Source organism: Rhopalosiphum padi, chromosome 3 (assembly GCF_020882245.1).
Source record: "Rhopalosiphum padi isolate XX-2018 chromosome 3, ASM2088224v1, whole genome shotgun sequence".
NCBI lineage: Eukaryota > Metazoa > Arthropoda > Insecta > Hemiptera > Aphididae > Rhopalosiphum > Rhopalosiphum padi.
Window position 1 is genome coordinate 59,856,998 of NC_083599.1, and position 23,203 is coordinate 59,880,200.

General features: G+C 31.2%; 2 protein-coding genes across 3 annotated transcripts in view; one reads left to right on the forward strand and one right to left on the reverse strand.

Annotated features, from left to right (window-relative positions):
- Window positions 1–1,686: 1,686 nt before the first annotated feature.
- Window positions 1,687–3,987, forward strand: LOC132925265 (craniofacial development protein 2-like). The gene is made up of 2 exons (XM_060989671.1): window positions 1,687–1,707; window positions 3,316–3,987. Exons 1-2 carry the CDS (start codon window positions 1,687–1,689, stop codon window positions 3,985–3,987), a joined length of 693 nt encoding a protein of 230 aa, XP_060845654.1.
- A 3,293-nt stretch (window positions 3,988–7,280) lies between these two features.
- Window positions 7,281–23,203, reverse strand: part of LOC132923896 (CD109 antigen-like) — a 91,991-nt gene continuing 76,068 nt past the window's right edge. The window contains exons 3-27 of one of the 2 annotated variants that reach the window (XM_060987886.1): window positions 22,389–22,581; window positions 22,042–22,266; window positions 21,727–21,977; window positions 21,478–21,636; window positions 21,237–21,408; window positions 20,951–21,130; window positions 20,153–20,254; window positions 18,635–18,895; window positions 18,366–18,509; window positions 18,146–18,280; window positions 17,992–18,046; window positions 15,027–15,255; window positions 13,285–13,402; window positions 12,677–12,860; window positions 12,424–12,584; window positions 12,204–12,342; window positions 12,023–12,141; window positions 11,754–11,893; window positions 11,220–11,617; window positions 10,816–11,018; window positions 10,067–10,219; window positions 9,464–9,639; window positions 9,140–9,302; window positions 8,556–8,658; window positions 7,281–8,388 (exon numbers count right to left, since the gene is read on the reverse strand). In XM_060987886.1, coding sequence (XP_060843869.1) covers window positions 8,198–8,388; window positions 8,556–8,658; window positions 9,140–9,302; window positions 9,464–9,639; window positions 10,067–10,219; window positions 10,816–11,018; window positions 11,220–11,617; window positions 11,754–11,893; window positions 12,023–12,141; window positions 12,204–12,342; window positions 12,424–12,584; window positions 12,677–12,860; window positions 13,285–13,402; window positions 15,027–15,255; window positions 17,992–18,046; window positions 18,146–18,280; window positions 18,366–18,509; window positions 18,635–18,895; window positions 20,153–20,254; window positions 20,951–21,130; window positions 21,237–21,408; window positions 21,478–21,636; window positions 21,727–21,977; window positions 22,042–22,266; window positions 22,389–22,581 — 4,354 coding nt within the window. In that variant the 3' untranslated portion in view covers window positions 7,281–8,197. Of the gene's footprint in view, window positions 8,389–8,555; window positions 8,659–9,139; window positions 9,303–9,463; window positions 9,640–10,066; window positions 10,220–10,815; window positions 11,019–11,219; window positions 11,618–11,753; window positions 11,894–12,022; window positions 12,142–12,203; window positions 12,343–12,423; window positions 12,585–12,676; window positions 12,861–13,284; window positions 13,403–15,026; window positions 15,256–16,618; window positions 16,752–17,991; window positions 18,047–18,145; window positions 18,281–18,365; window positions 18,510–18,634; window positions 18,896–20,152; window positions 20,255–20,950; window positions 21,131–21,236; window positions 21,409–21,477; window positions 21,637–21,726; window positions 21,978–22,041; window positions 22,267–22,388; window positions 22,582–23,203 lie in introns of both variants that reach the window. The other variant, XM_060987887.1, reaches the window with a different exon arrangement.

Here is a 23,203-nt window from a genome sequence, read left to right on the forward strand (position 1 = left end):
TGGTCTCAGCAGCTGGACAGACCACGAGATCTCCATCCAATATATCGGGGTTTTTATAACGAGATGTAGGTAGGCTAATATGTGTAATTAGGAGAAGACAGAATGATATGTTAGAGTAAGATATAGATTGTAGGAGAGAGTTTCCTCTAGGGTTTGTAGCACGGCAGCTCGATTGGATATGTTTTGCGTTTAGGTCGCCGCCTACAATAAAATTATTATTCAGGGTAGACAGGTATTCATTAAATTGGTTGGTAGAGATTTTGTGTTTTGGTGGACAGTATGTTGCTGCTATTGTAACAAGGGATATGGTTGAGAATTAAAGATATTGCACATGATTGAATGTGAGTTGTAATAAAATTAAGAAGTGGAGTGAATGTGAGCGAGGATCTGATAAATATAGCACCCGCGTGAGCGGTATTATCTAGGTGGTTTGCACGATAAGCGTAGTAGCCAGGAAAATTAATATAAGATACCTATACATTAGTGAAATGTGTTTCAGATATGAGTATGGCGAGTAGTTCATTACTGTGGGTTTTAAGGCCATTAGCGTTCCATAATAGGATGAGCAGAAAGTTGGAGTATATGAGTTATTAATCATTTTTAATTATTGAAAGTTTAGAAATTACTGTAGTCAGAAGAGCAAGTAAAGGATTAATCATAGACCTAAAATCATCTAGGCATTTAGAGATAACATTTTCTAGGTTATTGGAGGAGGGAGAATCGGCACTTTTATTTTAAGTAGTGTCGTTACTTGTTACATTTGTATAAGTTCGGTCACGTGTTTTTGTGAATGGCGGATTTGTTGGTTGATTGCTGGGCTGAGTATTGAAATGTTGGGATTGTTTTTGGTGTTGTTGAGAGGGTTGTTTTGTATTGGAAGGATGTCTGCGTCGTTGTTGAAGTTTTTTATAGATAGTGCATTCCTTGTAGTTAGCCGGATGATTGCCATTGCATAACGCGCAGGTGGTAGGAGACTCACGTGATTTGGTACACGATGTTGTGAGATGATATTTACCACATTTGACACATCGAGGCGAATGAGAACAGTAACTCTTGGTGTGACTATAAGATTGGCACTTTATGCACTGTGGAATTTGTCGCTGCTTATGTGGCTTTTCAATTTTTATCTTTGCATGTGGTATTGAAGTTAAATCAAAAACATCATTATTGTTTCCATTGGGCTCGAGGTCAACGAAAAACAGAGGTAGTGGGTTTGATAATGCAGGATATTTGTTACTTTCCTTACGGAGTGGCTAATTTCTTCTAATGCTGAGCTAATTTCGGAAACAAGATTTGACGAATGGAGATTCCTTATTACTACTCTAAATGATTTGTCAGATTGTAGTTGATACGTGTGAAATTGAGCCTCGTTTTCAATTATTTTTCTGTAATTTTCTTGTATATTGGGTTGGAGCTTAAGGAGTGTAGAAGTTGACTTGCAACTAAAACTATCAAATGTAAGAATGCTTTTCTTAATTCAGAGATGTTTATTACACCCTTAATGAATATTGGTGGTAGCAGATCTTTTTTCTTGTGTGTATGTGTGGTAGAGTGTTGTGACTCCTGACTTTGTGTGTCAAAATCAGTTTGATTATCATTGTTTACATTAGTGGTGACGGACGACACTGGGTCAGTCTCGGCGAGGAGTATTGGTTAGGAGAGATAAAATATTTTGTTTTCTTGGAAATGGAAGTGGAGGCGGTAGAGGTAGGAGTTTTCCTAATGACCTTTTGTTTTCAGATTGTGATTGAAAATTATTATTCTTATTCATTTTGGATTTAGTTTAGTTTAACTACTTGGTTGTTAATTATTTGAATAGGTGATACGGTTCGTTTTGGTTTTGTAGTATTGTTGGCTGACAAAATGAGTTTATCTTATCTAAGTTCAAAGGTCACCGTGTAGACGGTGCATTGGAAAATGTTAAATTTGTTAATATTGTACAGTTGATTTATTGCCTATATTATAATAGTTAAATTAAAATTGCTATTACTTTTATTCTTTGGAAGGAAGACGGAAGTCGACTGAGAACACTAGGTACTTGCGCTGCCTTAGAAGATGTGTCGATAGGTATGACACTTGATAAATTCTGCTAAGATTAAATACGTTAAACTGAACATTTCACGAGAGTAACAATATCGCGTGCGCACTGTAGGCGACTCGTGCGAGGAGTGATTTCTGTAATTTAAAAATATTATTCGTGGATACTTGGCATTTTTAAAGTATTTTATTATATTTTATATACATCATAACGTTTTCAAATGCAATATTTCTAAATGGCAAAATCATTTCAGCCATTTCGACTACTAATCGTATATGTATATAGATTTTAGATATCAATATTATGCATTTATGCGTTGTATTATCGCACGCCTGAAAATATAATTAATGCCCATGGTATTGCCTTAAAATAATTATAATAAACATTTTTATTATCACTGATTTTTATTACCTAGAAAATAATTAGTTTTTCTGTGTTGAAAATTAAAAATATATATTTATAAAGACGTGTTTATTGAAATCGAAGAACATAATATAATAATTTCATAATTCTTGTCTCGTAATATTAAGCCGTAAATGTAGATATTATCTACAAAATATACTGTTATTATTTCTTTCTCAAAAGTGTTTTTTTGTGGAACTTTGTTGTACCTTGTCTCTAAAAAAGCGTTTGCTCCTAATTTCATATCAGATAATGTACTTGACTCATAATAAAACCTACTATTATAACAGTGCAAATGAAAATCAAAATAATGACGATTTCTTTTTTTAAGAACATTTTATGCCAGTTAAATAATAATTTTCAATACACTTAACAAATTTATATAAACAAATTTAATTGTACAATTTATTTATTTCTATTAAAAATACTGAATATGTGCGCAAAACGCTTATACGTCAACAACGATGTTATAAATATGACGTGACTAATAACAGGTTATGGCGGTCTGCGTTTTACCCGCATAATAAAAGTAATGTGTTTGGGCGAGTTTCTTATAATGTGTTTGAGCGAGACAATATGAAAAATAAAAATTATTATATAAAATCTATAGGGACATAGGCATTTGTTACAAAACATTCAAGCAAAAACTAACACAAAATGAAATACTATAAATAAAAATATTTACAATATTCGACGGTTATATTAAAAAAACAAGAATATTTAAAAACAAGCTGGAATAAGTAAATGTTAGGTGAAATTAAGATTTTACAGTATTTACAGTATTTATGTATGGGCGTAAAATTTCCAGGAAAAAAATTTAAAAAACAAATATTTTTTTTTAATATTCATAATATTTTAACTTAAAACAAAACTAGGAAAACAAAAATGGAAACTGGAAATCGGAAATATCTTTGGGTACATGGAACGTTCGCACATTATACAGCACTGGAGCGGCACATACAGTGACGCAAGAAATAGGGAGATATAAACTTAAAATCGTGGCTATCCAAGAAATTAGATGGCAAGGAACGGGATCCTTGGACATTAATAATCATACCATTTTCTATGGGGACTGCGATGATCGACGACAATTTGGTACGGGTTTCATAGTTCATAAGTCAATGGTACCAAACGTAATGGAATTTAAGACATTTAACCCGAGAATATCACTATTAACAATTAAAGCATACTGGTTTAATCTCACAATTATTAGTGTTCATGCCCCTACTGAGGAAAAGACTCAAGAAGAAAAAGACGACTTCTATAATGAATTAACGAACGTAGTAGATGGGATACCTAATAACAGAATAGTGGTTATATTAGGAGACCTTAATGCAAAAGTTGGAAAAGAATTAATATTTAAACCAACCATTGGCCACCATAGCTTGCATGAAGTATCTAACAATAATGGCCTCAACCTAATCGACTTTGCAACAAGCAAAGGCTTAGTGATCAAGAGCACAATGTTTCCCCATAAAAAGATCAATAAGGGAACATGGAAGTTGATGAAGATGGGAATCACACAAATCAAATTGACCATGTACTAGTCAATGACAGGTTCAAAAACAGTATTACGGATGTCAAAACGATGCGAGGAGCGGACTGTGACTCTGACCACTATTTGGTTAAGGTAAAAATTAAAGCAAGACTGAAGAGAAGGGTGGCAACAAGGCCAACGGTAATAGACAGATATGATATAACTAAGTTCACAGATGAAATTTTCTGTAAACGTTTTAAAAGTGAGATACACAAACGCAGCAGTGAATTAAATATAGATAGTATAGACTCAATAAATAATATGTGGAGGAGGGTACAGGAGACAATAAAAGAAACATCAGCTGAAGTCCTGGGAAAACCAAAAAACCGTGGTTCAATGAGAGGTGTGAGAAAGCCCTAAATCAAAGGAAAAAATTTAGAAACTTTTACCTTAATGACCCTTCCCATGAAGAAAACAAAACAAAGTATAATGAAAGCAGAAAAGAAGCAAGTCGAACCTTTAAGTATGAAAAAAGAGTCTATACGAAAAACATTTTTGAAGAAGCAGAAAAATATCACAATGAACATAATACACGCCAATTATACAAAAAAATTAATACACTAAAGGGAGGTTACAAAAAATATGAAAAGTTCCTAGTAAAGGAAGATGGAACACTAATTACTGCACGATCAGATATTGCAGAGAGATGGAAAACGTATTTCGAACATCTGCTTAACTGCAACGACCCCAGAGAAACCTTTACTTGGACAAGGACAGAACCCAACCTAAACGAATGTACAATACCGTCAAAACAAGAAATTGAATTACAAATAAGGCGATTGAAGAACTATAAATCACCTGGTGAGGACGGCATACAAGATGAAATTATGAAAATGTTAGACGAAGATTCATTAACACATATACATAGGTTACTAACCCACATTTGGGAGCAGGAAGTACTACCAGAAGGTTGGAATGTCGCTGTCGTATGTCCAATCCATAAAAAAGGTGACCCACAAATATGTAATAATTACAGAGGAATTGCCTTATTGAATGTGGCCTACAAGATATTATCCTATTGCATTTTAGATAGGATTAAACCCATTGCGGAAGAGATACTGGGAGATTATCAAGGTGGTTTTAGGCCCAACAGATCAACAACAGATCAAATCTTCAGCTTAAGACAGATCATAGAAAAATCATGGGAATTCAATAAAAGCATATGTATACTATTTGTAGATTTCAAAAAAGCATACGATTCTGTCCACCGACATAGTCTAATAAACATATTAAAAGAGTTTAAGTTCCCAAACAAACTAATAAAATTAATTGAGGCCACTCTGCAAAATACAGAAATCAAAATAAAGGTAGCATCAGAATTGTCAGAACCAGCAACGGTTAGGACAGGTCTAAGACAAGGAGATGCGCTATCACCAATATTGTTCAACCTAATATTAGAAAAGGTAATCAGAGCAACAAATTGTAACAATGGAATAGTATTGGGAAACTCGAACATAAATATCTTGGCTTATGCGGATGATATAGCGATATTAGGAGATACTGAAGAAACGGTTAAACAAGTATGCAGGAAACTCATCACGATAGCTAGTAAGGTCGGATTGGAGATAAACGACGAAAAAACAGAGTACATGATTGTAAGTCAACAGGCCAGAGAATATCAACAAGGACAATCTATGAATGTAGAAGGGCATGTATTCAAAAGAGTCACACATTTCAAATACTTGGGGCACTTGATAACACAAGATAACGATCTGAAGATGGAAGTCAGTGCTAGGATACAAAAAGGCAACAAAAGTTTTTTTGGTCTTGGAAAAGTACTGAGTTCAAGAACATTATCGACAAACCTGAAGATACAAATGTACATGACCCTGATACGACCCATAGTACTGTATGCCGCGGAAACATGGCCACTTAGGAAAGCAGAAGAAACCAGACTAAAAGTATTTGAAAGGAGAATCTTACGGAAAATCTACGGCCCATGCTTTGACACAAACACAAGTGAATGGCGTAAACGTCATAATAAAGAACTCAAAGAGCTGTTCCAGAGACCGAACATCGCGTATGAAATCAAGAAAAGAAGATTAACCTGGGCAGGTTATGCATGGCGGAGAGTAGGATTCATAGTCAGAACAACAATCGAAGAGAACCCGGTCGGTAAGAGACCCTTAGAAAGACCACGCTTACGCTGGGAAGACTGTGTAAAAAGGGACGTGGAAAACATTGAACCAGAGATACCATGGAGAGTAGTGGCAGAAAATAGAGATAGATGGAGAGAAATTTGTTTGGCGGTATGGTCTCAATGACCGAAAACCAAAAAAAAAAAAAAAATATTTTAACTTAATTTATAATCATCTAAATCATTTCAATTTTTAATAACACACACACACACACACACATACACGCGCACACACAGTCACAAGTCTGTCAAAATGAGAGGGAAAATTGTTTGATAAAATACAGCATCTAAGTATATTAGAAAAAAAAGGTCGCCCAAGCGCATTACGCCCAACAGGTTAATAATAATATCGATAAGAAAAATTTACAACAAATTTTGTACTATGTTTTCTATGTTTTTAAACAGCGAATATTTTACTTTTTACCTCCCCACTTAAAAAAAAATCCTAAGTACCAATTAGATATAACTTTATTAATTTATACTAGGAACCATCGTCAAAGTTTATGTTTGAAGCATTTTAACTGCTTTTAAAGCATCAAATACGAAAAAAAATTTAAGAACTATTTGCTATGTGAAAGATAAAATAATTAATAGATTGCACTTATTAAGAGTCTGAATTTTTACGATTTTTATATTTTTTATGGGAGAATTGAAAATATAGTCACTTATGTCTGAAACTTTCCGCGTGTTTAGCTTTTTTCCAGATTTTTAGTCCACAACAATACAGTCCAAAAAATAATTTGAAATTCCGGAATAACACGTTTCGTTATGATAAAATCAAAAAATATTTTAATCCAGATTTCTATGTTCCGAGACTTAACTTATTTTTTCCGTATTTACAGATTATATGAGATTACTTTCCGGTATTTTATGGCTTCCCAACAATAAATGTATAATTCATATTATTATATAAGTTTCTCAAATATGAGGTATATTAAGGTATAAGTACAATTATTGAAAATATAAATTCACTCTACACCATCCACTAAACCACAAATGAATCTGTGCGAAAGAAAACCAAAAGTGATTCACAGAATGGTTATTTTTTATGAAAATTAAACCTATGTATGAAGCATAGTTTTCTTCAAAAATAGTCTGTTGATACTATTTTAATCTAGTGTCACAACATTTCACACGTCGATAAAATGTAAATAAAAACAATAATATAATTATTTATAAATATTTATATATTTATTATAAGTACCATTTCAATGTAGTATTTACAAACAATAAAACTGTTATAATAATTAGTGATTTAGTAATTACCTACATGATTGTTTAAGATGTTTATTTTGATAGTAAATATAATATCTGTCAGTCAGTCTTTATATTAATGAAATAAAAATCATACATTATGTGTAATTTACTGGATTTTCATTTAGAATCAGGGGTTATAATATACATAGGTAATGGTATACAATATGTAAGGTTCATTATTACTTATTAAATAAATCGATTTAAAAGTAAATTTCTATTACTTTTATATAATAATAATATTGTTTATTTATAGGTATTAGTTAGGTATGCCAGCTACGTATATATTGCATAGTAATAAAAATTAAATATATATAAAAAAAAAAAAACAATAATAATAATAATACTATAAATTAAAATACTTATAATAATGTAATTTTTTTTTTGAGTATTTGATTAGAGTTGCATGCAGTATAATATTATTATGATCGTAGGCCAGTCTATAGTGTAAGACATGGAAATTTTATTATTAATTTTGTTCATAAGTACCTACATATTGTTGTTTCAAAAACGTTTGTATATAATATATGTTTATGATAGTAATAATAATAATAATAATAATAATAAAAATAATGTTTAAAATAATACACAATGCTAATGGAAATTTAAATATTGTAATAAAAACAAACCGTAATATTATTATGTAAATTGCACTTAAAGTGAATACATATACATACAAAACAAAAGTGTTAAGTTTTTTTTAGAATATAAAATAATATTATGTTGGACAAAATAGGAATATTGTGTAATTCTACTGAATTATTTTCCTCTTTACTACGTTTACTTATACTTGAATATAAAATATAAATGAAAAAAAAATAGAAAAATATTAGTTAAAATATTGAACGAGCAAGATGCTTGAAATTGAGACGATAACGAATGTCAAACCGTTACGGAAATGTGACGGAGAACCGGACTTAGGGTTATCGGTTTGCATGCACATTTTGGTACAATCGGAATCTTCGCATATTTCACACGGAGTCGCCCTTCTTGGTTCGTAGAAAACTCTGGCGCGTCTCGCTAATGAAAGAGAAAATAAATAAGTAAATAAAAATATTTGGCATTAACCATAAAAAAATCTTATGCACAAAGAGATAAAATATTATCAGATTTAAAAAAAATATATATCGAAAATATATTTGACACGAAACATTATACCTAACTGGGGTAATTTTTTTCATACTTACACTGGTCATAATAATCATAAACGGTGACAGGCACTGGTTTTTGATTGGCTACCTTGTGGGTTTGGAATGCTGATATAGTCGGACAGTATTCTTGGGCCATCATCTGAAAAATGTAATACAATTTAATGATTTGAACGAATAGATCTGTGTTAGTATAAACCGTGGTTAAAAGGACAAAGTATCTGCATGTGTTATGTGTTGTATCTGTTTCACATACGCGTTATATAATAAATTGACATTTAGGATTCCCACGATTAGATTAAGATTAAATTAATAGAAATAGTGTAGGAGGAAGACATTTTTGGAGTTTAAGAAGGAAAACATCATGCTAGACTTTAATTAATGTCTGTGAAATGTCTAAAAAGGGACAGGTGCAATAGAGTTTACTCTTTAGAGATGAGGAGGTTGCATCTACAACTCTGTGGAAACTTTGAATCTAACAATATTTAATTAAGCCAATACTTGTCAAATATAAATGTATGAATATTTTAATTAATGCTTATTGTTTTTTTTAAATTAAAAGCATGTATTATTATTCGTTCATGGTGGTTTTCTTATATTTTATTTTTGTATTATTGGCTTACCTTATCAAAGTACAACATAACGACGGTATCTCCATCTTTGGTCTCGACACGTTTGATATTGTTGGATAATCGGAGGCTGGGCAACGCGTCATTGTCCACGGTGAAACCTGAGGGCAATGTCACTTCCATTACGGCCATGTTGCTGTCATTGCCTCCTCGGAAACTGCAAAAATAAAAACTCAGTTTATGTTTGGGCCGAACGAGTCGATTTTAATACAGAAATGAAGTCCATTTACAAATTATATGCAAATATTTACACAAAGTATTCACCAAATGGGTACATATAAGACCACACAAATCTATAGAATGGTTAAAAATAATTACCCTGAACAAACAGAAAGCTGCAGATGATTGGCGTTTGAGTTCTTATCTACTTGTGGATCCAGCGAAAATAGTGGCCATGCACCAGTAACATTTACGTTGTATCTGTAAGACACTTTTATGACTGCGAATCCGGTACCAGTGGCTGTCACGTTCACGACACGAGTGCGTTTTGGGAGCTATGGAAATGCAAAATGGGTCAAAACTATAACGTAAGCAACAGTATGAAGAAAGGCGAACAAACGATGTTAACTTTTTAACATAATAAAACTATTTTGCTCGATATAATAATAATAAAAAATAAATAAATTTAAATAAATAAACTATAAGTAAAAAATTAATAATTAATATTTAGGTTTATTTTAAATGTTTATAATAACAAGCGAAATTCATTAAGAGCAACAAAACCCGTGCAATTCATTTTTATACATTTTGTAAATATTTAATGAATGTCAATAAAGAATTTTTTGGTGAATTATTTAAAAATATTTGAAATAAATTGATTTAACTTAGAGAATATTTAATATAAATTACGTTATCGTTCAAATTTCGTACAAAACTGTAATGTAACATATATAAACATTTAAAAAAAAACTAATTACTCACTTCGATTAACTGTAACACCATGGCATTATCTTTGGTTACTTTTAATTCAGATTGTCCATTCTTCATGTAAGAAAATGTGGTGGATAGCTTAAGAGTACTTGGAGTAATTCGTTCGGCCATTTGAGAAAGCGCGTACAATGTTATCACTGTGTCCTAATGAAAGTGTGGAAATATAGGTATTAATAACAGATTTAAATTTATCACTAAAATGCTTAACGATAGTAAAATAAAAATATACGCATACAAAGTTTTTTAATTCCTAGTAGGATATTTTAGTGGTTAAGCGATTGTTAATAGGTACATAGATATATTGTTATACAATTTGTGAAGAAGTAATTTAGATACGCTTATATTAATACATAATAATGATCAGATACACACATAAAATAATATTTTCTTTTGGTGACTTTTCTAAAGTTGGAACAAGAGTAAAGCCATTGATGACTATTGGAACAAATGATTTTAAGTAAGTGATGTCAACGAAATGATAAATGCTGGTGATCTCGCAATAAAATATGATACAAATATTCCTATAAATAACTATGTATATACTAGTATTTAAGTCTTAAGGAAATTAATTAATACTACTTTTACATAAAACATTTAATTGGACTGTATAGATAGGAAAAATTAAATTTTATGAAATATTGCCACCTTCAGAACTATTGAACATTTATTACTTTTTGGCCAACGCTCCATACATAATATATTGCTGATACATATTACATTGCGGAACCTAATATAGTTACCTGGCTAGAAGCGAATCCTCCTTGTTCGTTCTGTTGAGACACAAGCCAATGTAGTATTGGCAGACCATCTTCTACAAGTCCTCTTTGCAAATAGGTTAACAATGCGTACGCGGTCATTTCTACGTCAACCGAATTAGGCTCCTGAACCCAAGGATTCTTTTTATCGTTTGCACGGTCCATACGTTTCCACCATTTTTTGCCATCTAAAACAACGATATCATATTTATTAAAGAAAAAAAAAAATTAAATTTACACTTTGTAGCCAGGAAAATTACCAAATCAAGTTCGTCGGATTTAAAATTATACAATTTATCCAACGGACAATGTCGTCCTTATGATTAGCAATGTTTAGTTAAAATGTAATAAAAATAATAAGTTTTGTAATTGGTAACAACTAGACTTACCAACAGTATTAGCTTTCAATTCGAGTAGGTTAAAAGCCACGTTTTTCTCTGGGTGATCTGCTAAGTGCAATGCATATGAACAAATGGCTATTGCGTACGGATCTTCTACTCCTGGTAAGTTTCTCACTAAATACTCTACGGCTCTATTAATTGTATTGCGGTAAACTGGAGTGGCCTTTTGATTTTCCAAAAATGCTATAAGTGTGTAGGCGGTAAGCGCCAGTCCTTTAGATGATCCTCCTTGTATATCACTATGACTTACATAGCCCACTTCTGGGAAACTACCGTTGTTTGCCTGATTGTTGGACAACCATTGTAGCCCTTCAATTATAATTTTTTCTTCAATTGGTATATATGGCATTGCTTGTCTGAATGACTTAACAACGTAAGCGGTTAACCTAGAAAACATTTAATTATATATTTAATATGCAAATCATATTTTATTCGACCGGTTTGTCCATTTGTTTTAATGATATCGAGCGATTATCATCGGACATATAATCGATATATAATAAATAAGACAAGTACACATACCACGTACTACCACTGGCATCTACTGATCCGAAAGCACTAAAGGAGCCATCTGATCTACGATACGTTAATTCCTGTTGGTAGCCAGTTTCCATGTATTTCAATGATTTTGTTTCAACAGCAGTTGTCAATTGTTTCGTATTCTAAACATACGTGAAGCCAGATTATAAAGATTGGGTTGAATATTAAAAGTTGAAAATACAGTGACATAGGTCGTGACTGGATTACCATTAATCGCGTTTATCGTATTATACATAATCTGTGGCATTTACCTTTAAATAATCAAGAATGACGATATTAGGTACGAAATTCAACATGTTTTGTTCACCACATCCAAACGGCATTTGGATCAAAGACGCCAAATTCATTGTACTTGGTCCCAAAATATCACCTATCGTAAAAAATGAACCATTTTAAAACATAATGAACAAACAAGTTTTACAGATAACATACCAACTGCTCCGATTTCAATGAATTCGGAATCTGGTACGATGTTGCTGGGAATTTCTAAAGTGATGTTCTTTTCAAACGATGTTTCTTTCCTGAGATCGACAAAGATCGCTTTATTCTTATAAATAGTCTCTCCTTCCGGCTAAACAAATCGTGTGTTGTTAATTAAAATATATGAAAACAACTGTTTTATTGGACCATCAATCGTTGAAAGAAATCATACCTTGACCAATAGCTTCTTTTCTATGGCATCACCAGCCAATTTACTAGTAGCGGTCAACTTAATGCTGATGTAACCTAAATCTTTGGTTTGTATCAGGAACGATGTCGGGCTTCCGCTATTGGATTTAATAGTTAAAGATTTTCGTTTGTACAATTCCAATTCTATTATTCAAAATTAAAACAACAAAAGTATATATTATCAAAAAATGTATTTATAAATATATTATTGACATGATCTGCTTATTATAAATTACTTGAATCTCGGACATCATTGGAGTTGTCAGCAAAGTCAAATTGACCAATGTTTTCTAGAGTCACGTCAGCTGTGACGTCTTTGCTCAGGTAATTAAACACTACAACCTGTATCGAAACAAACTCACCTCTCCTCACTGAGTATGGTAAGTCGACGGAAATGAAAAATGGTCTAAATACTTTAAGCTATAAAAGAACAATCGTAACATAAATAATTTGCATAACAGAATCAAAAAATACACTGCACATATTAACTTTTGTATTTCATCATATGTTGTTTAAATCGCAAGCTTAATGTAATTTTAATGAATACAATATATTTATTTTACCATATACCACTTACAGGTAAAATTAAAAAAACCAAATCATTATACTGCGTAAAATAATTAATTGTTAAAAAACAGTTTTAGAATAATAATAATCTTGTTTCTTTGTAATGAAAACAGAAAATAAAATAATCGTAGATTTATTATTAGTTATTATACAAATAAAATGCGTCTTAATCGTTATTATATTATCGAATACAAACATTTTGATCGATAGTGTTATTTTGGATTTGTATAAATATAACATTATGTAGACGTGTAGTGTATTTATTAAATCTTATTACCTTTTTGGGAGCGTCGAGAAGACCTAATCCGTAGAGTGAGTCGACCGAGAACGCAGTGATCACCCATGATGTGATCGTGTCTGGCACCGTAGATTTCAAAGAAGCACGTCCATCTTGCCTTTAATATCAAAGAAGTTGGTTTTAAGTTAGAAAAATGTTTTAGTTGAATAATATAATTAATCGATAGACGAGTAATAGTTTTATAATGATAAACACTCCGAGAAGGAGCTTAATAGAATAATTGTTCGCCTCGTAACCCAAATGAAAAGTATAATTCGACCAAAAAAAATAGTAATATTTTTTTTAAATATCCAATAGTTAGCCAATATGTATCAACATAATTATTAAGTGGTAATAAATGAATATGCGTTAACTTATAACATGAAACAGTTTTATGTTTAATCTAAGGAATTGTGTCTAAAAAATATTCTTTTCGTTATTAACGTAATCCAGACAATTTTAATAAACTTTATTATAAATCTGTCGATAATATTAAATTTGAATTTGTCCATCGAAACAACGTAAATTTACATAAATTAAAAAAAAAATTAATGAACATAAATTACTATATTGGACCATATTATCGAGGTTACGGAAACGATGTGCTATGATAAACATTTTTTTCTTCATGTTTTATATTCAATTAAAATATATTAAGCATATAAGCAGAGCAATTCTAAAATTTCAATTTTTAGTAACATTTAAGGTAGGTACTTACAAATTGCAGTGAATGTAGTAGTAATAATAAGATTATATGTGGACATGTACGATAAATACTTATAATACATGAAATAATGTCCATACAGAGAAGGCCATAGCAATCTGAAGATGTTTAAATATTGTATTTATTTTAAAGTATAAAACATCGCCAGTCTGCAATATGACATACTTTATGTATCATAATACCCACCTACCACTGAGTATGATTTATCGACGAGTTTGAAAAATTTGAAAAAAAGCGTGCGCAAAAGCTCATAAACAAACGATAAATAAAATTGTCTATACACTATTTTGAAAAGCCACGTATTCAATATGCACCCTGTAACCTCTGTCATCGGAAATGAGGATTCCGATACTTTTATAATCGATATAGGACAATTTATTGTGTTAAAAAAAAAATAATAATTATAGTATAACTTATTCATACCACCTACTACTAATGGTAAACTGTATAATAAGATACAAATTATATAACATTCAATGAGAAAAAAAAACAACATATTTTTTAATCCTTCTGAATAGTTGAAATACGCAGTTATTAGAGATTTTTCTGTGCTTTTGTAATTTCTACATTCAATAATATTGTATCGGTTATCCTCAAGACAAAAACAAAACTTACGTAAAAAAAACTAAAAATATATAACACGGAAAGAAACGCCATTGGTATTAGAGTTAAAGAAGTGATTAAACAACAGCAGCAGCAGTAGTTGTATGCATGATAGTCCTTAAGTCGATAACGCATAAACCATATCCAAACAATTTAAATATGTATTCGTTTTCCGTTAGAAGCTCGAGAGTTTTATGTGCATATTATTGGTGGAATAGCAGTATAAGGTATCTCAGAGGCAGATTTTTTTCAGTAAAAAGTCCTGTACCAAACTCTCAGAGGAATACCTAGAATTCATAGTTTGAATCATAGTTGTAGGGGCGCTTTACTCAACATACTCCCAATGTAAAAAAGTTTGATGACCCTGTATTATAAATGATAGATGACCTAATGCTCCCTTCCCCCGAGTCCGTACCATGTGGATAGGTTAGCGAATAGCCAAGTGTTCTGAAGGGCATGTGTTAGGAAGACGCGCGGCTTGTTCCACACTGGTGCCGGTATGCGAGAGAAAGCGTATGGGCCGGCAAGTGGTGGCCGGGTCACTGGCTGTACAATGGCACCCGGCCCGATATACGGTTTCACAACCGGTTGGGCAGACGACTGGAACTGAACAACTAATTTTTGACTTTGGCCGGTCGACACCACTGTATACAACAAAACACACAAAGATGGTACATAATACTACATGGCAGACAAGCAGACATAGGGATTGGTGTGTGTGTGTGTGTGTGTGTGTGTTGAGAGCTCTAACCTGAGAGGGGCGTCCATTTAGGAAAAAGTAGAGGGATTGAATTGCAAAGAAAACCAGCGATGAAATTGTTTAATATAAAACTTTCCTTAAAATAGTTTCATTCTTTCATAAAGCACTCATAAAAGTTATCCATAAAAACCATTACCTATTAACACTTTTGAAAGCATCATAGGTAAGTACGTAAGTATTTCTTCCTGTAAAAATATTAATTTGGAATAACATTGATTTTCAGAAATAAATTTTAATTTGTCTTCTAATATAAATTGCTATTATAAATTCTCTTTAGAAACATCCCATTTTATAATTTCATAAATAATATTATAAATGTATTGCAAATTAAAGATGTATATTAAATATAAACGCATTGCATAGAATATGAGGAGAACAAGGAACGATGGAATATAATCTTGGACACCCCTATTATGTTTAATGTTTATGTATAATATAGAATACAAAAGCTAGATTTATTGGACGTTTTAAGGTTTTGACTAGAAACAGCACTTAAAAAATATTGTATTCTCTTCAATGAATCTTACTATGTGTTGAATATTTTACGGAACAAAATAGGAATTGGAAGAGACATGGAAGGAATCGTTTTAGTGTTAAAGGCACCTCTCCTGTAAAATAGAATTAAACAAATTGCAAATTCGTTTAAGCTAGATATCAATCTATTTACCTATAAAGTAAGTTGAAATCTACAGTTTAAATAACTATTGACTCAGTGAGTAAATATTTTTACAACCGTTACTTAACAAGTTACTTTTCAATGAGAATAGATTCCTGTAGACAGTTTATTATACTCTAATAAAAATTGTTTCATTATATGTTCTGTAAGAATACATTTTGAGGTTTATTTATTTCTGAATAGATTAAATCAAATGTATGTGTATAAACACATAAACGTTAAGGCTAAAATTAAATGACAGTTACTTAAAAAAGTCAACTAAAAACAATATTATTAAGTATTACTTTAAAATACTTTTTTTAACCAAACAATCTAAAGAAACGACTTTAAACAACTTGGTTCTTAAAAAAAAGTAACTCGTTCCAGCCTTGTGATTTTCACAACCAGACAATATCGATTTTCAAAAGATTTATTAAGAGTCGTTTGTGCAAAATAGGCGCATAGACGTGTATACCTTTACCGGTTAAATGCATGTACAAGCAACAGGGGTGATTCAGTCAACCCTTTCGTGCATTCCAAGCGTTAGTAGGCAAGCAACCCTTTTTCTCTAATTTGTTACAATTTTATTTACCCGGATTCGGTAGATTCCCATAGCCACGTTTCAGGGAAGTTCTTCCGTACTTTGATGCCGGAAGATGTTTCGGAAACAGTTGACGATATCGTCATCATTTCTTGGTCATCCATCACATTTGACCTATAGTAAACTGTACACAGTCCCCATACCATGAATTAATATTAATACATAAAAATGTTATTTTAATGTTATTCAAATAATTTGACCATTGACTGTATTTAATTTACATATCACATACAATAACCACTCATTGGTTTGTTATCGACGTAACAACGATATTAAAACGGTATTGCAATCGAGGCACGCACAGTTACGACTTTCGAGTGTGATTTGACAAAATATTAAAGAAAATCCTGAACTCTTATGATTTCAAGACGTATCGATAAATATTGTAAGAAAAAACCTACAGATTATCCCATATGCCACAATATTGCTTTCAGTTGTTATTGATCAAGAATTTTGTTTTCCGAATTTAACTCAAATGTTCATGTAGGTATTTATATTATTCGTACATTAAATTTCTTTACAGTTCTCAAATCCAAATAGTATTGAAAGTACGAACCACCTCAAGATATCACGTTTTTCATAGGTTTTAACATACAAACCACATTTAGAATTCATATAAATATTATGGTATGCAATCGTTTCTGTCAAAATTACCTACATTTTTATCTCTCGTGTTATTTTATTTTAAAAGCTATTACATTATTGTTGTTATTAAATTCGTTAAACTATTTGATACATCAAAAGCATATTAGATTTATTATATTTTTCAAAAGACATGGGTACCGTATTCTTTAAACTCGAACAGTCGCAATATATCGTATTCCATTGGTCAACCACTGAGAAAATAATGTAAATTATTTAAAGGTACTTCAAAAACATAAATTTGACTGATTAAAAACTGTAAAATATACAGTTATTTTTACACTTTAATATTTAAAAATATTTGCAATACGAGTATAAGTCGCTAATTACCAGAGTTCATAAATTCATAAAAGATATATATTTGAATGATAATTGTGTTTATATTTTATACATTTTTCTAGTGGTCTCACATATAGAAAATCATTTCAATATTATTATTATTATTAAAGCTACTAATTAATTTTAATTTTGACATAATATGCAATAAATCAAGATTTAACCATCACTATAGTTATAATTAAAGATATGTTATGAGAATTTACAGAGGGGTTTCATGCGTATAGGATTTGTAAAATGACTAGTATTTAAGTCATAAATTTGTTTATAGGAATAAATATTTTATTTTATTTTATTTTGTGACTTTTGCATCGGTATTTTTGCATTTTATATATCATATATTATTTTTAAAAAAATCTTTGTGTATTAAACATAAAATCACTTACTCCAAGGATTATAATCATTGACGAAGGCATTGGTCAATATAGTAGCTCCAGATTTCTAGACAAATAGATGTATAACAGACATTAATACACGTTTTTGAATGGGAATTATCGTGGTGGTGTGGTTGATAGAAATTAAAAAAGTAATAACACTTACATCGAATGCTTGGTGAGCAGTATATGAACCTGGCCACCAAAACATTGAACGTCTATCTAACGATTCTCTGAGGTACGGCATGTAATTGGAATGTTCACCATTGTCGTAAGTTCTAAGTTCATCTAACACGTTGTCCTAGTGATAAAAAGTTAGAAAGAAAACATATTTATAAAATTAAAACTCAAATCATTATAATTGTCAAAAGCGATAGATAGCTCACGTGTGTTATGTCGTTGCCGGTTTTCAGTAACAGAACGCTCTGGTCGATTCCAGCTACGCCTATGTACGAATTCGGTTTTGCTTCAAAATTGATGTCCACCGAAGTGTCAGGCTCTACTTCGTCACGACTCACATCCACATTAATCTGAAACGAAAGTGATTAGAAACACACCAGGGGTAGAAGATCGGTCGTATTGTAAATAACAACAATAGCAATAATGATGACATATTAGAAAATAGTTAACTCGAGGTAGAGGAGGGAACACTTACGTAGTTCTGCAACACTCCATCAAGTTCTACGTCAATGGCATCAGCGACAACTTCACCATCGTCCTTGACAAACTGCACTATAACGTGGGCGGTAGGTGCCATGGCGTACGTCGCCAAGAACCGTATAACAGCTGTGTGCTGGCCAGCGTTAGGAATTTGCACGGTACTAGCCACAATTACATCACCCCTGCCCAGAACTTGGTAAGTTATATATTGTAGACTCTCCGTAGAGTTAACTTGTATTTCAACATCTTTGTTGACCTAAATGAAAAGGTATATTTAGTAGTCGATGCAAAGTTAGATCGAAATGGGTAGTGGGTAAGACAGTACTAGGTCGATTTTAATTTTCCGCAAAAACTATCGACTTCTAGAATTTATCATATATTCAATCATTCATATCATAAATTTAAGTAATAGTAGTAGTCTAACTTAATCAATAGCTAACTATGTTTATATGAAGACAATAAAAATGTTTAAAACTAAAACTTTTAAAACATATTTTAATATTATGAAATAGGTAAATTTAATATAATATGTATTTACAAACACTTGTAATTGATTGAGAAAGTTTTGAATATTATTGAAAGTGCTTTGACAATTTACCATATTACCACATCAATGTAAGTTACACATAAAAGTTCATTAAAAATAAAACTATATGTAAATAATTTTTGAAAACTATGGGTTTCAATTTTAATTTTAAAAGTTATTACTCAAATTTCCAATTTTTAAAATAGTAAACCATTTCATAAGCATAAAATGCATCTAGATTATATTTTAATTTCCAAATTGTTACCACATGGATCATTCTATAAAGTTGAAACACGTAACAGTGATATTAAATATCATATACAATTTGTAAACTCTGCAGTATATTAAGAATTTAAGAATACATAATTATAAATTGTAAAAGTACTGTAAACGACGAAATTGAAAATGATTAATAACAGCATCTAATGCAATAACATACCAATATATCTTTTGAATAAAGTAAAACAAAACAATCACATAATAAGTACAACTATCCTTATTAGGTACAAGAAGGGTTTAAGCATAATACAAGCCAATTAGTTTTCACTAATTAATCCAAGCCAATAAAGTAACTAGTTGTTACAAAGTCCCGTCTAACCTTTGTTATTATTATATATTTTTTTTATTACACATTACGAATACCTACATAGAACAATTCTATTTTTCATATAATCATAATATTATATATAACATATATGTTTTAATAAAACATAAAAGTAAGTACATTAAATCATATGTACATTTATAATCATAATGATTATTGAAACTTTAGGAAATTGTATAGATATATAATTATTATAGTTAGGTACATACAGTGTACCTATAATTCAATTAGCGATCAAATTATTGCAACAAACTGTGCTATAATAAATAACTTGTAAATTAACATGAACATCGAGCGCTGTTATTTCAGAGTAGTGAATTATATTCCTTCCGTTGAAATGTTGTTACTGACTTATACTCAAAACAATTGCCAATTAGTCTTACCGTAGGACGTTCGGTCAGAACGGTAGCTTGCAAAAACGTATTACTGGTTGAATGTGCCGGTAAGATTGTAGATAACGATTCTCTCTGGTTCAAATATTCTGCCTAAAATCATAAGTGTATCATCGTTAGAAAAACTCATTTCAATCAACAGAATCAGTATATATATATATCAGTAATATATTTGCATTTCATCTCTGAAGAAGGTTTGTCTATAAGTGTTTCCAAGTCAATGGGACACATAATAGTACTTATGATGTACATTACATTTTTAATAATTATAATTTTATTTATTTTATGTATAATAAATAATTTAAAATCTTAAAAAAGTTAATTTGTAGGCTTAGTTTTGCTAAAGATATTATAAAAATAAAAATAAATATTTTTATTAAGTTGAAAGTTTACTTATTTTTCAACCAACAATTATAAGAGATTTTTGTATAAAAATAGAAGTAAAACTTACACCCTGTAATAATTAGTAATTAAAAAAATTAATATAATTTAATAAAAATTTTAATAACATTTCACTTTCCAGTTTTATTGATTAAAAACTTTGGACTAACCGCCAATATATCTTATTTTCCTTTTATTTTATTTTGAGTTTATCAGTGTCGAAATGAATAAACTTGTAATAAGTAAAATAAAGTGTAGGTTATGTTATTATTTATAATCCATATTAAATTAAATGTTGATAAAACTTTTTAAGAGATGCAGCAATTAGAACATGTATTTATCTTTATTTATCATTTTTATATGCAATTCAAATGGGACATAAGGTCGAATTTTAGCACAATAACTCACTTCAATGACGATCACTGATGCATTGATATCTGGATAGTAGACTAATGGAATCAAACCATTTCTTGGCAACATAAGTTTGTTTTCTTCTAACTTGTCGGTGTCGTGCGAAAATCCGTGCCAAACTTTAACAGGATTTCTATCATCGTAAACTGGAGTGCCATCATGGTGACTCATTTTGATCTAAAATGAAAAATATAGGTAATATGTATAACTGCCACGCATTTTCAAACGGATAACTGTATAGAATATAATAACTAATAATATAATATAATATAATATAACTCACGAAAGCCGTATATTTTAGTCCGGGCTTAAAGTATTCTGAAGTTCTGATGAGTTCCATTTTGTACTTGTGGTTATGAAATACGACGTTGGCCGACGTATTCTGAGACCTGCCCGTGAGAGCTTCTTCGACAGTAACATCGAAAGTAATAATTCGTTTGAATTCGTCGTTTAGACTAAAAAATAATTTCAACGTTTTGGTTATTTTCCATTATTAAGTCCTATCTAACTAAATTGAAACGTACTTGAGATCTTTAACAACATCAAATTGCACAACCGTTTTACCATTAATTGGTACAACTTTTCTCAACGGATTTTGATATATAGGCTGAATGACATCACTATAGTATTCCGGGTACACCGAAACAGTGGCCTCTCCTTTAACGGGCTTACCATACGTGTATCTGAAATACGGAAACATAATGTGATGTAAACAATGAATGGACAAGACTATAATTGTTATTGGCTCGACGTCAATAATAACTGATACATACTTAGCATGAATAGTGGCAGACACGACGGATTGCTTGAACGTGGTGTGTTCAGGTACGTCGATGGTCACTTCAAACTTGGGCAAAACGTATTCGGCCACTAAGAATGATTTGTGGAAAACTTGGTCCAGTACAGTGACAACAATGTTCCAATCACCGAGTACCGGTGACTCAGATAGTTGAAGTTCCGAAGAAAAAACTCCCCGGGTAGTCAGCGCTCTGCTCCAGTGTTTCACACGATTGCCTTGGCCGTCCTATGGATAAACGATAGACGGTTATTATTGTTAGAGTGGACCTGAAAATTGCATTGCGACGTACCGTGATGTAAATGTCCAAAGCTCCCGTAACAGTCGGCTTCAAATGGTAATTCAACACAATTGCTCTAAATTGCACTTTATGTCCTGGTTTGTAGATAGCTTTATCGGTTTGGATGAACACCGAATAACTCTTGTGAACGTATTCGAGTGTCGTGGTGTTAAAAAACTCTAAACCACCCGAACCTCGAGCAGTTAAATTGTAATTGCCCGGTCCGACATCGCCGATCTAACAAGAAATTAACAAAACATATTCAGAATAAGAAAAGTTTGTTTTATTTTTAGGACGTGTAAGTTAATTGTTCCTGTAATGACGAATTTAACTCGACTAATAATGCACATTGAACTTACTTCGAGCCGTACTATTCTCGTTGAAAATGGATCAACTTTAACAAATTGTGTGACTTTCAAAACGCCTCCACTATCTTGTTTGCCACCAACGTCCACGACTACCGTAGTTGGCGATGTTGTTCCTTGTGTACTCACTGCTACGTGATATTCCGAATTTGGCCGCAATATCTTCGGACCCACAATGGTGTAAAATCTAAACAAAGCAATTGGTCATTGAAACGTTAATTAAATGTTGAAATAATATAATAATTATTTACAGATTAAAAATAACCTAGGCGTAAAAGAAGAACTAATATTATCCTTGAAAATATTATTCGGTTTCTTTTCTTTAAATACGATTTATACTGACTGTGGAGATTTAGTACAAAATGCAGATACAGAAAATCATTTTGAAAACGCCTCTTTTCACAACACGAGCATAATGTAAGTTGTAACTAATACTACTAAAACGAGATGCCTAAAACTATGACATTTTGATTTCGTAACAAGAAGATTTTTAAAATACCTATCATCCACACTGAGATTTTATTTATCCGAGAAGAATAAAAACTACAAAATTAAAATTAAAACCTAATCTCGATATAAAATCGTGTTTAATGAAACATATATATATTATATATACATATTTAAGTATTATTATAATAATCGGCCAGGTTTGATCCAAATAAATTTAATGTATATGAAAATTTGAAAGACATGTCGATTCTAGCCGAATCATTTGAATCATCAATAATTAACGACCTACATGAAAACAAAATGAACACGATTGCAGCGGTCGCAATTTTTCAATATTACATATTTAGTCATCTGAATAT